At 44.0% G+C, this 12441-nt stretch overlaps 1 protein-coding gene across 1 annotated transcript in view; it reads right to left on the reverse strand.

The window, feature by feature from the left end:
- The window catches only part of PRKCG (protein kinase C gamma), a 218579-nt gene that overhangs the window by 115995 nt on the left and 90143 nt on the right, over nt 1-12441 (reverse strand). Inside the window, exons 4-5 of the mRNA XM_075605355.1 lie at nt 3445-3556; nt 1868-1999 (exon numbers count right to left, since the gene is read on the reverse strand). Coding sequence (XP_075461470.1) covers nt 1868-1999; nt 3445-3556 — 244 coding nt within the window. The remainder of the gene's footprint in view (nt 1-1867; nt 2000-3444; nt 3557-12441) is intronic.

Genomic DNA, 12441 nt, shown 5'->3' on the forward strand with positions numbered 1-12441 from the left:
TTATCACAAACCTGCCATTTTGTTTCCCCTGGTGGGAACAATTATGGAAATGTATCTCGGGAACCAGGAGGTCCCTGGAGCTGAAATTGGCGTGTTTCATCTTCAGAGACCCCCTGCCTCCCACCGATGTTAAAAAAGGAGGTAATATAAAAACCAGTAGGGGGAACTGCTGCCTTAACCACTTTCCTGCTGATTCCTGTTATCACACAGCCTCACAAAACGACAAGGAGGTTAACTTTGAAGCTCCTTATTTATTTTCTTATTACTCCACCCTTCATATGCACTGGATTTATCATTCCAACTATGTATACTGTATACATGTTGACAGATTACTGTAATTCCCATCAATAAAAGTGATGGTCTCTTGACTACATAAATGTTGGAGTTTCGACCAGCACCCTCTATCCACTTTTAAGACCCACCTTAAAACACACTTGCTTAAGGAAGCATATGAGTAGCTCCTTTGCTGATAATTTACACCTCATACTGTATATAAACCTTGGTCCCTTGCAGACGCCCTTACCAGAACACCCTCCTACTATCTCTGTACGTTCTCCCTACCAACAAATTAGATTGTAAGCTCTTCGGAGCAGGGACTACTTTTCCTAAATGTTACTTTTATGTCTGAAGCACTTCTTCCCATTATGTGTTATTTGTATTATTTGTTATTTATATGATTGTCACGTGTATTACTGCTGTGAAGCGCTATGTACATTAATGGTGCTATATAAATAAAGACATACTGTACATTACAGCCTCAGCTGCTGCACACAGGTTGTGCGATGTGGGCGTTACTTTACACAAGTGGATAAGGATAGTTTGACCCATCGACATTACTACATATGGTCGATAATGAGCTTGCATCATCATGCGAAAAAACACTAATGTTAAAGGCTGATGCTGCTATTTGATCTCCTTTTCTGAAAATAATTTCTGAACACTACCTACAGCTTAAATCTGCCTCTCTTAATTCAAGTAGCAAATTCAACAATGCTTCAGAGTTTGGGTGGAAGAGAGAGTGTGGACAGCCAGCTGCAAGTGGATAGGCTCTGGCAATTACTGCTCACTGATCTAAAGCTCCATTCTCTCTGGAGTATCTGTGGATTTCATTTTGACTTTTTTCATGTTTTTTCAGTCCAATCTCAATATAAATTGGCCAAAATGCTTTTCAGAAGAAGCCAAAAGAAGCCCACAGTTTACAGTTTTCGGCAGCTTTTGCGGACAGTGTGAAAGGATCTAGGAGGAGGTTCCAAAACATTTTCCAGGCATTTCTAGCCCATAAATGCTGGGAATTTATAGCAGCGAACCCCTATAAGTTTTTTCAGTTATTTTTTTTTTTACAGAACCTGAGTTAGGGATCCTTTGGAGCTGAACATCACTGTTTTTAGCTCATGATCCCCAGGCCCCAAAGATATGTACCTTTTTAGCTGCCAGTAATTTGCTTCCCATCAGCGGAATTAAAAATGGTCACAAAATTGGCCTCTGTCCTGCAGTCCAATAGAAAGCTGCAACATCATTGAGGGACAACTTTGCTGCTTCCTCATGGATGAACCCAGCAGCCATCTTTTATTTTCCATGAAGATAAGGGGCAACTGAAAAGGGGTCTTCGGAGCTAGAAATAGTGCAGATCCGCTCCGGAGGACTCCACCCCCAAACTCAGATTTTGAAAGAAAATGTAATAGTGAAAATGGGGGGATTACTGCTTTATACCAGTCAGAAATCCAACACTAATACATTATTTACATTTGCAGGAGTTGCACCTGTGTTAACAGGGATTCTAGTAAGGAAATGTTTCAATGCAGGTTGGGTAGGTGACTATTGGGACTTAGATTAAACCATGTTACTGGTTCTCCATGTCTTCACGTACCTGTGGCCTGGAACTCTTCCTCATTCATTGCCTCCACCCTGATGTGTATTCTGCCCCGGCGCTCAGTGTGGTCCACGCCACAGAGACTGGGCACGCTCTGAACGCAGCGCTTATGTACATTCATCTCACAGCCTGAAGGAAAGTAGCACGGTGAGAAACATGATGGAGGGAAAGCTTTGTACGGGCTTCTTCATTCACATTGACTGAGCCTGAAGGAGAACTACTTCTATTCATAAGAAAATTACCGTTGTTGTCTTATTTCCGAATGTTTGTTTTTCAGCTTCTGTCTATCTCATTCTAGTGAAGTAAGAAGCAAAACAGGTGGTTAGCAGACTGCTTTCATCTGCTCTACCTTATATTTTTCTGATTGCGTAGTTCCATAAAAACTGCAGTCACACAATTTTCCAAAGTCCCTTCTCGGCTTAGCTTCACTACCAAAGAAAGGCTTTTAGATGCTATCAGCTTTGCTTCTGGAATAATTACCATCTTGCAGTGAGAGACAGCCTTGATGTACTTTAGTCTACTTAATTCCCTGGGATTACAATGGTGGCTGTTGAAATAGCCATACAGATCAAATTGGTCTCGTATGTATAAAGGAAGACTCACTCTTGTTTTGCAACATTCGAGCATCAGCATAACAAGGTGCACTGTTAGGACTGTAAAAGCTCAGTAACATAAGCAACACTGAGTTTGATGAAAAAGCTAGAAAGGGACCAGCTGAGGGATTCGTCTGTGTGCCGATAGGGGATAAACACATTTATCTCCTCCACATTTTCTACATTATCCTTTTGCTTTCAAACTCTTTTAAGGGGGGCTTAGACTTAGCCCTTGTTGAAAAGGTTTGAAAGAAAATGGAATTACCCTTTACTGGTCAGAGATGGCAGTTTAGTGATGCCCCTTTTCAAAGCTGCCAAAATATACTTGTCATATAAGAGTGTCAGAGTGGCCTGTAAGGCATTATAGCACATTGTTCTGTCATGAGCAAAGAGGTATTCTGTGTAAGGACAAATTCATTTATAGCTACACAGACAATGGGGCCTATGCAGAGAGCAGCGCTATTTCGAAATTCGCCATTTTTTGGAGAAAATCGCGCAGAAAGCAGCAGAAAATGGCGAGTTCCGAAAAACGCGCCAATTTTTCTTTTCTAGTTATAAAACTCGCCTCGCGGCTGGCGAGAACCTCAATCTCGCCAGTTTTAAAAATATCCGTATGCAGAGAGGCGCGAACGGCATCTAGCGGCTGTTCGCGCCAATAAAATGGCGCGATTGTCTCAGTTTTAACTCGCCAGAAAAAACTGCCGCTCGCGGCCATTGCAAAGGGAAAAAAAAAGCCGCGAATTTGTTTTAACACATTTCTGAAGCGCGCATCTCGCCAATTTAAACTCGCCACACGCATCCATGTTAAACATAGCAGAATTCGCACTTTTCTGCATATGGAGATTAAAACTCTCCAAAAAAGCTACTTTTTAATAAATTCGCCAATTTTAAAATTCGCTGCTCTCTGCATAGGCCCCAATATCTCTAATTATCACTGAACATCTTCCAAGTGATGCCCTGTCATTCTGTCACACTACTTACAAGCGCATTTCATTCCCTGATGGACCATTCCGTAAAGGAGTGAACCGCAGTGGTCACAGAACGTGGGGCTGCTGTAGCTGTAGACCTTGAACTTGTGTCGGCTGCGGGGATCCTGTGAATAAAATCGGCACAGTAAATGTGTTGTAGTCTGCAGAAATGAACTTTTTCTGAACTGAAATGGTCATAAAACCATGCACGGGTCCACAATGCATAGGATTGCTGTTTGAAAATAGGAGTAAGGTTGTTTGGTGATGTCACACGTGATGTGACATGACCCGCGACGTCATTTGACGCCGAGTCTTTGGGGGGGCGCGAACGCTGCGGTTCCCGGGCAGGGGGCACAGCTCAACAAGTTTGTGCACCCTGATTTATGCAATAAACTCTAATTGTGCTGGAACATGCAACATATGCTCTTAAGATGCTGTATTAAGACTCTTGTACAGCCTATCTTAATTCTGAGATTTACAGACCTACTGTAGCAACTTGAACAATTCTCCATTTACAGCAGAACCTGTTTTCCGATTTTAGATACGGTAATGTGTTACCTTTATGTGACATTGGGACAATTGTGCTACTTGCTATGTCTCAGATTTCATGGGTCTCAATGCAAACCCTCCATAGCTACTTCTAGCGAATCCACCCAAATCCATTTCCTGGATTTTCTCGCATTCTCCCCCCCCATTTTCGTTTCGCGGTGTAAAATCTGCTGATGGATTTGGTTGGTTTTCATCACAATTCGCGATTGGATACAATCCGTTGGTTTGGATTGTGGAATACGCGGAGTGTATTTGTAATAATAATAAAAAGTCTGAAAAACGCTAATCGCCCTTTTTGAGATTGATCCACGGAAATCCGCGGACCAAAGGAACCAGCCGATTGGCTGCGGAGCCAAATCCACCCCCAACAATTCGCCCACCCCAAGCTGCTTCCCTAATTTGTTGTTTTTCAAACACTATGGCATTGATGTAGCATGAGCTGAAACTCTGTGAATCCCTTAAAGGCTAAAATTGTTACCTGAGGCAGAGTAAGATAAATGAGCATTCAGGCGAATAAAAGCAGTGTCAGTGACAGAGCTATTTATTTATTTATAAAATGTTTTACCATGAAGTAATACATTGAGAGATTTCAAGTATGTCCTGGGCACAGAGTTATGATTACAAATACATGGTTACATAAAATGAACAGGGTATGTATATATACATATACATTATGTATAAAGACATTGGATGAACAGTTAAAGATAATATATGTTATAGGCGTGTGACACCATTACAGACCAGATTAAAATGTGAGACCGTTTTAGCTTTTGACTGGTGTCGGCTTTGAAAGTCTCTGGTAGATTGGTCCAGTTGTAAGAGGAGGAGGAGCTGCTGGATACTTTGTTGAACCATGGGACCGCGAACAGTCTTTTGGAGTCAGATCTCAGGTGATAAGTGCTGCGTGTGGTAGGGGTGAGGAGCAGATGGGTGGGTAGCTTGTCCAGAAAGTGACAAGGTGACAGAGCTAGGACTTGATCCTGTGACTTTGTGACTCTCTAGATGCATATTAGGCATAGGAAGTGGGGCAGTTCTAGCACTGATAAAGTTAAATAAGATACTACAGAGATACATCCTTTTTTCCGCATGCGTAGTTAAGTTTTATACATTTACTTTGTCTTCTATTTATATATGTCTACATCTTTCAATCTCTCTGTCCTTCATGCTACATCAGGGGTGCACAAACTGGGGGGCACTAGATTTTCGGGGGGGGGGGGGAGTGGCAGTTATAGAGGTCCCACGCTCTCCCCTCAGGCATTTAAATGAAATGCCGGGGGAATCCTCGGGCCTCTATAACAAACTTACCTTCCTTTCCAGCGATGCGTCGTCATTGGAAACCTGGCGTCAAATGATGCCGTGGGGTCACATGCCGTGACATTACCTTGGCAGCGTGACATCACACGTCATATGACGCCAGGGCCAAGCAGGTGAGCGGTAGGTGCGAGGCGCCGAAGAGAGCAGGCAGGGGTGCGCACGGGAAAAAGTTTGCGCACCCCTGTGGTAGAACATGGTTTCTCTGGTCACACAGTCCCTTCAACAAGGAGTTTGCATTGTCTCAAGCTGAGTGGAAAGAAACACCTGTTTTCCCCTCTGGGTCACTTTTCGTGGAATAGGTTACAGTCGGAGTCGAGTGCAGCCAAAGTTGCAGAGTAATGTTTTTGCTGTCAGTAATTTGTGTGGATATGATCTCCCAGGTGGCTTTGACACCCCTGAAAATGTACCCATCTATATGCTTTAAAAGCGCAATCCCACAAAAAGCACACATTTTACTGTAGTGTATTGTGCTCAATTAATTAATCTGCAACTTTGGAATCACTCATATATTTTCCTCGGAGGTACAAGCCCATACTCCCCTAAGAAAAGCAATGTGTAATGTATAAACTAACTTATTAGTTTCTTTGTATTTATTCTATAGTCCACTCTACAGTATTTGCTCTTGTTTGTATAGAGCAGAGGTGGGCAACCTATTTTTCAATATAGCCACAGGTGTGGTGAATGAGAAGTGAAAATCGCCACACGATGCTTTTCGTTTACTTGTGTCACTACATAACAGTTTAATGTCGGGTCTAGACTCCAACTGAAGGCAGAGGGGGGTATTGGATGGCTGTGTTGCGTCAATGACTCATTCAGAAAGCGGAAACCAGCACACGCCGTCAGGAAAAAGTTTATTTTACTGTGGGAGCTGCAAACCTAAATTCACCACACTTTCATGGCCAATTCGCCACTTGTGGCGGTTGGCGACAGGGTTGCCCACCTCAGGTATAAAGACTCCATTTCAATGCTAATAAAACATACCTTGTATAATGCAACAACTGTTAAAGCAATGATGAGATTTTATAGCTGAGTACGTTCATGCTGTTGTATTTCCAATATAATCTATACATAACAAAGGACGGTAAATCTGGTTATTTTAGGGATTCATGCAGTAAATATGTTTTGTGTGAATGAAACTGCAGTCATTTCTAATTATTTCAAACTAGCATACCAGCAGCTAAATACAGGTTGAAGCCAGACAACCATTCAGAAATGCTCAGAACCTTTTCCTTTTTGGAATATATGCGGAGAGTAATAGTCCTAGAGGCAGTAAAAATGTCTTATTCTCAATAAATGACTGCAGGCTACGCTCTTCAGGATTCCAGGCTTTCTGGTTTGTACATGGTTTTCAAAGACAATTGAACGGTAGGAAAATAGTGTGAGGACATAATTAGCATTGCAGCCCACCCCCTGTTCCCTGAGCCTATTTATATCTCTCCTACGTCTTCCCCTGTCTACATCTTTCCCAGGTAGCTTTAGGCTACGGCCGCGGTGTTGGCTGCTGCACGCTCGCCTGGCGCCCTGGCGGCGCGTGCACAGTTTAAAACCGCAATCTGCGGTCTGTAGGGAGCGATGGGGGGAGGGGCGTGGCCAAAACAGAGGTTTTGTAGCTGAATTTTCTTTTGCTTTATGCAGTACTCCTAACCTGAGTGAATAGCTCCAGCGTACGATGGGCCACCCGCATCCAGGACATAGGCTAGGCCACTCACACATACTGTACTACCGTCCTCACTCAGCTAATCACTTCGGTCTGTGGTGAGCTGCAGGAAATTGCGTGGGTGGGGCATGGTGGGGGTGCGGCCATGACATCGCCCGGCTGGTTCGCCCTCATTGGCTGAACAGCCAGGGGGGGCGTGGCCAGCACTTCATCGCCAACTATGAAGACAATTTTATTGTCTTCAGAAAATCTGGTTGTGTATCGTGGCGGCAGATTGCGCGCCAACGCAGCTAGTGGGCCCAGCCCCATTGAGGGGCGGTTCTTGTTCCTGCAGCGCACGCCATAGCGCACTGCAGCATGTACTAGGGACCTAGCCTAAAAGCTTTTATTCCCAATATTCTTTGTTTCATGGTTTTGCCGTAACTGAAGAGAAAGGATGGTAAGTTTTGCTTACTACACACATCATAATGCTTTGATTCAGCAGAAGACTGCTACGCTGCACAGCTGGTAATAGAGTAACAAATACTCAAATAGATTGGAACTTTAATCTGTGCAAGAATGTGGGTTCTTTTTTTTTTAAGAAAGTGCAAGTGCTACTTGCAGCACTTCTATTGCTAGCATTATTTCCCTCTGTTGGAATGATTTCTTTAATATACAAATAATATTGGATAACATGGGATCTTCCTTATCTTTAAAATGCCTCTATTAAATTTCCCCTGTTGGTTTTCTTTTTAACTTGTTCCCATACAGACAAAACATAGGAAGTGTGCCAGCAGCAATCAGGACATCCACACAACAGAGGCATATACTGTATCTTGCCTCTGCCTTGCTGTTGCTACAGTGACAAAAGATGGTCACTTTCGGGTTTTCAATGAAAGATTTATAAAGTAATGCTCTTTCAACATTGTAGGGGGTGGCTGCTTTGAAATATTACAAATTACAAACCAAGAGAAAGAGCTCATCCAATTTAAACCCTTTTACTGTCTAAGCTGTCTGCTACACAGGGCCCGTCGACATGCGGGGGGTGGGGGGAGGGTGGGGGGTTGTCGGGACAACTGTTTCAAGCCCAGTGGCTCTGGGGGGCCTGGGCGGCTGGTGTTGGAAGTTGGGCCTGTGTCTGGCTGCCCGGCCTCTCATTGCCTCCAGGCCCCAGTACTCCCCAGCTGCTGCTGCAGGACTCTGTCTTTTCCCTGCCATGCCTCTCTGTCTCTTGCCTGGCAAGCCTCTCTATCTCTTCCCCGCTGGGCCTCTCTGTCTCTCCCCCGCCGGTGCACGCTGGAAGGCCAGAAGTTGGACCCAGCTTCCGCATCCGTGCATGGACAGGCATGGCACCAGAGGCCAGAGGCCACCCCTAAGGTAAGTCTGTCTGACTCTCCAGTTTCCAAGATACTTACTGGTGAAGTTACCAGTTCTTCTTCCTGATTTTTAAGGGGGATTTAAATGGCCATCCAATAGGAAGCCACAACCATAAAGTTACAGCTTTTTACTGGCCCGAGATTTGGCTGCTATTTTGATTCCCGTGAGGGAGATTTAAACTTCACTGCTAAGTATTTCAGGGACTGGGGGGTCACCTGGCTCTCACCCTGTAAAAAAAAATGGGGGCTTTAAAAAACCGAGTATGAGGAACTGCTCCTTTGAGTGACTTTGATCTGCTCAGGTAAATGATCCAAAATGCTATTTATGCACAGTATTGTTGTGAAAGAAACACCTCTTACCAAGTAAGCATCTCAGTTTCTTAATTACAATTTTAACAGAATTTAGGAACCTTTATTAAGCTTTTATAAGACATTTGTACCCCAGAAGGGAAGCTGTCTTTCATGTCTCTTTCTGTGTCAGGAAATGTCATATTGTGAAGAAAAAAACTAATGACGATACTGCATGGATTCTGTGACATTTATGTTCATACAGCACATTTCTGAGCCTGCTTGAAGTTCCTGAAGCAAACAAACTGGTCCTTTGTGTGGACTTAATTATTACATGGTTTAATGAATGATGATGGAATAATTATCACATCCTGACTCGATCTGAAAGTCTAGTAGAGAACTGGTCTAGATTCAAGATGCATGTGGCAATGCACAGTAATCCAGGAAAGTGCCCTACATGACCTTGGAATGATGTCAAGGTGCTCAGAAAAAACCCTAGTAAAGAATATAACTGGTTAAGTGGCTTCCCTAAACAATTGTACACCTTACTAATAGCAAAGGTGTTGTTGCGTGAATTTTTTTTTGTGGGTATAATTTTTTGACTTCAGAAATAATATAATAATAATAGCATGTTCTTGTATAGCGCTGCTAGTTTTACATAGCGCTTTACAGAGACATTTTGCAGGCACAAGTCCCTGCCCCATGGAGCTTACAATCTATGTTTTTGGTGCCCGAGGCACAGGGAGATAAAGTGACTTGCCCAAGGTCACAAGGAGCCGACACTGGGAATTAAACCAGGTTCCCCTGCTTTAAACTCAGTGCCAGCCAGTGTCTTTACTCACTGAGCCGCTCCTTCTCCCTAACCCTAGTTTTATCAACCGAAAAAAAATATTTGTCAGTGGACACAATATAGCCAACAGGGTCAACCTACAGTAGCTCTGGCCAGGGAAGCTTGCCAGCTTTCCCCCTCTTCTCCTTTTCCCATCTCTAACTTCCCACCTCTCTCTCTCTTCCTCCTCTCCCCCTCTCTCTTACTCTTCCACCACATCTCTTACTCTTCCCCCCTTCTCTCTTATTCTCCCCCCTCACTCTCTTATTCCCTGCTCTCTCTCACTCTTCCCCACCTCTCACATGCCCACTCTCTCTCCTCCCCACCGGGCCCTACCTGTGGAGCAGGGGTGCAGTGGCTGTTTATCCGGTGGGGCCTAAGGCTGCGTCCATTCGGGCAAAGACAGCACAGAGGCATGCATGCACGGCACGATCACATTGCCTTAAGGCAATGATCGCGCCCATAGACCGCGTTTGTGTGAATCAGTTCAATCGGATTCCTCGGCGCGACGGGCAGGTCACGTGAGCAGTTCGCCCAATGGGGGTGAACCAGCTCCGTGATGTCACAGACATGCCCCTAGACACAACTCTACGGCGCATTTACCTTGGCCACAAAACGCTCCCGCTTAACGTGGGTGACGTCACTCATGTGCACACCTCCACGTGCTCTTGGCTGTATGGACGCAACCTTACTTCCAAGTTTGGATCGCAGGGGAGGGCCCCCTCCAACGCCAGGTCCAAGATGGATGTCCCTGTGCTCCCCCCTGTGTCAGCGGCCCCTGACTCCAGCCCCCAATTGAAAACTATGACATCATCATCAGGATCAGACAGTGAGACTTTGAATTGGGAATTGGGGCGTCCGGATGCCAGAGGACCACGGATCAACATTTAAAATAAAAAATGTGAATTGGATTTCTTAGAGGCTTCTGAAAGGGGTAGTACTTGCCAATCCAGTGTTTTCTTTACCTATAACACACCTTGTTCTTTTCAGAGGGCCAATTAAGATAAGGGAAAGAAGTGTAATCTAGCTGTGGAAAATCTTGTGAAACACACAGACACCAGACAAAAATGAGCCAGAGGAACCCCTTCCGAGTGTCAGCTCATCATGTTTAGTAAGAGTGCTGCCACTGTATAGGACAGCGGTGCGCAAACTGAGGGGTGTGCCCCCCAGGGGGGCACGAATCTGTCTGTGGGGGGCACGGGTTTTACAGAGGCCCCGCGTGCTTCCCGAAGGCACTTAGAGTAAGTGCTGGAGGAGCGAAGAAGGCCTCTGTAAACCTCACTTACCTTGGCTCCAACGGCTTCTTACCTGCGTCGCCATGGCAACGCGGCGGAGGTCATGTACCGTCACGTTCCCATGGCAACATGACGTCATAACATCGCCGCCAAAGCAATGGTAAGAGGGGGGGGAGGGGGCGCGGAAAGAGGGGAACTGCCGGCAGGGGGGCGCAGGGAAAAAAGTTTGCGCTCCCCTGGTATAGGATACCCTCATTTCTTAATTCCTTTATATCTACTGCCATTGCTGATAGGCTTTATGTGCATACACTATTCCTGGCCTCCGAAGTAGTTTCTCCCTGTACTTTATTACCAACCTTGAGTAGCGTTTTCTAGAAAGTAAGTTTGTGGAGGTTATGGTCCTGCAGATGTGACCTCCAGAACGGGATACAGTATTCTAACAAACAGTTACAAAGAATATATACCATGCTATCCTTTGCTATTCTTTTTTACGCTATTAAAGCAGCTATTCGGGTTTCATTTTTTCATTACGTTTTTTATGACAGGATGGAAGCAGGGGGTCTCCGGAGCTGAACTGTGTTGATTTAAAGGAGCAATCCATGCAATATCCTGCATGTGTGTTTTAAATCAGTTCTGTCGTATTAGATACTACTTACTGCATTTTTTACATTTGTATTATTCTACTATTAATGCCATTTTGAATGAGTTTTTAATATACTGAGCATGCTTTGATTTCTATTGCAGCTTTAGCCCACCTCCCCAGCAGTGCAAGATCTTTGCAACACTTTCCTGTTTGTGATATTTTTTTGCAAATCTTCCCAGCAGTTTGAGCTGCAAACTGTAACAACAGACACTGTTACCTTAGTAATATTTTGATACCTTGTAGCTGCTGAATTGCACTGACTGAAGGATTGATTGAAAGTGCTGATCGATTACGGGAGAACTAATCGATCTTCAGCTTAGGTAATTAATTCTCAATAAAGGTAATCAAAGGCTGCATACATTAAAACAAAAACAAGCTTTTTTTTGTTAAGTGCCGCTTTGACCCCCACAGAGGTAATTATCTCTGGAAGCAGGGGCTCACTGGAGCTGGAATGAACACGGTTCAGCACAGGGGACCCCCTGCTTCAATCCTGTAAAAAGAAAATAATGTATAAAAATAAAACCTGAATTGCTGCTTTAAATGTTTGCATTACTGTATCTCCATCCATCTGTCTTTTCCCTCTGCTTGCTTTCAGTGACTCTTTAGTCATCAGATATAATTGGCTGGTTTCTTCAATGCCGAGAGCTACTGTAGCAATGAACCCTGTCTTGATGTGTCCCAGGTGTGTCCTTTTGTCCCTCTTAGCACTGAGCTGTAGTTGTTACACTGTTTAACATTCCTCTGCTTTCATCAATAGTTGCAAGTACTGTATGTTTAAAGTGAAACAATACAAATGACTCGATTTTATTTTGAGATATTTTAAGTAAAATCATACCGAACATATATGGCCTGGTAATGAAAATGAAGATAAATAAAAGGGGAAGGGGAATGGGGGATAAGTACTCTCGCATCAGCCTATAAATAAAGTAAGGGGTCTAGAAAAGCAGCACGGTGCAATAAGGACTAAATGATGAGGTACAAAAATGGAAAGAGAGGAGGGTCCCTTTGAAAGCACTGTGTTGAAGTAGTAGTAATGTTATCAGTGATTAAAATACTTTAATAGTTGCATAGTAAAAATTGTCTGGATTGGTATGAAAATATAAGGCCAATCGAAAGATGGTATGTATCTGGATAGTCAGA

The sequence above is a fragment of the Ascaphus truei genome, chromosome 6, assembly GCF_040206685.1.
Source record: "Ascaphus truei isolate aAscTru1 chromosome 6, aAscTru1.hap1, whole genome shotgun sequence".
Classification (NCBI taxonomy): Eukaryota; Metazoa; Chordata; class Amphibia; order Anura; family Ascaphidae; genus Ascaphus; species Ascaphus truei.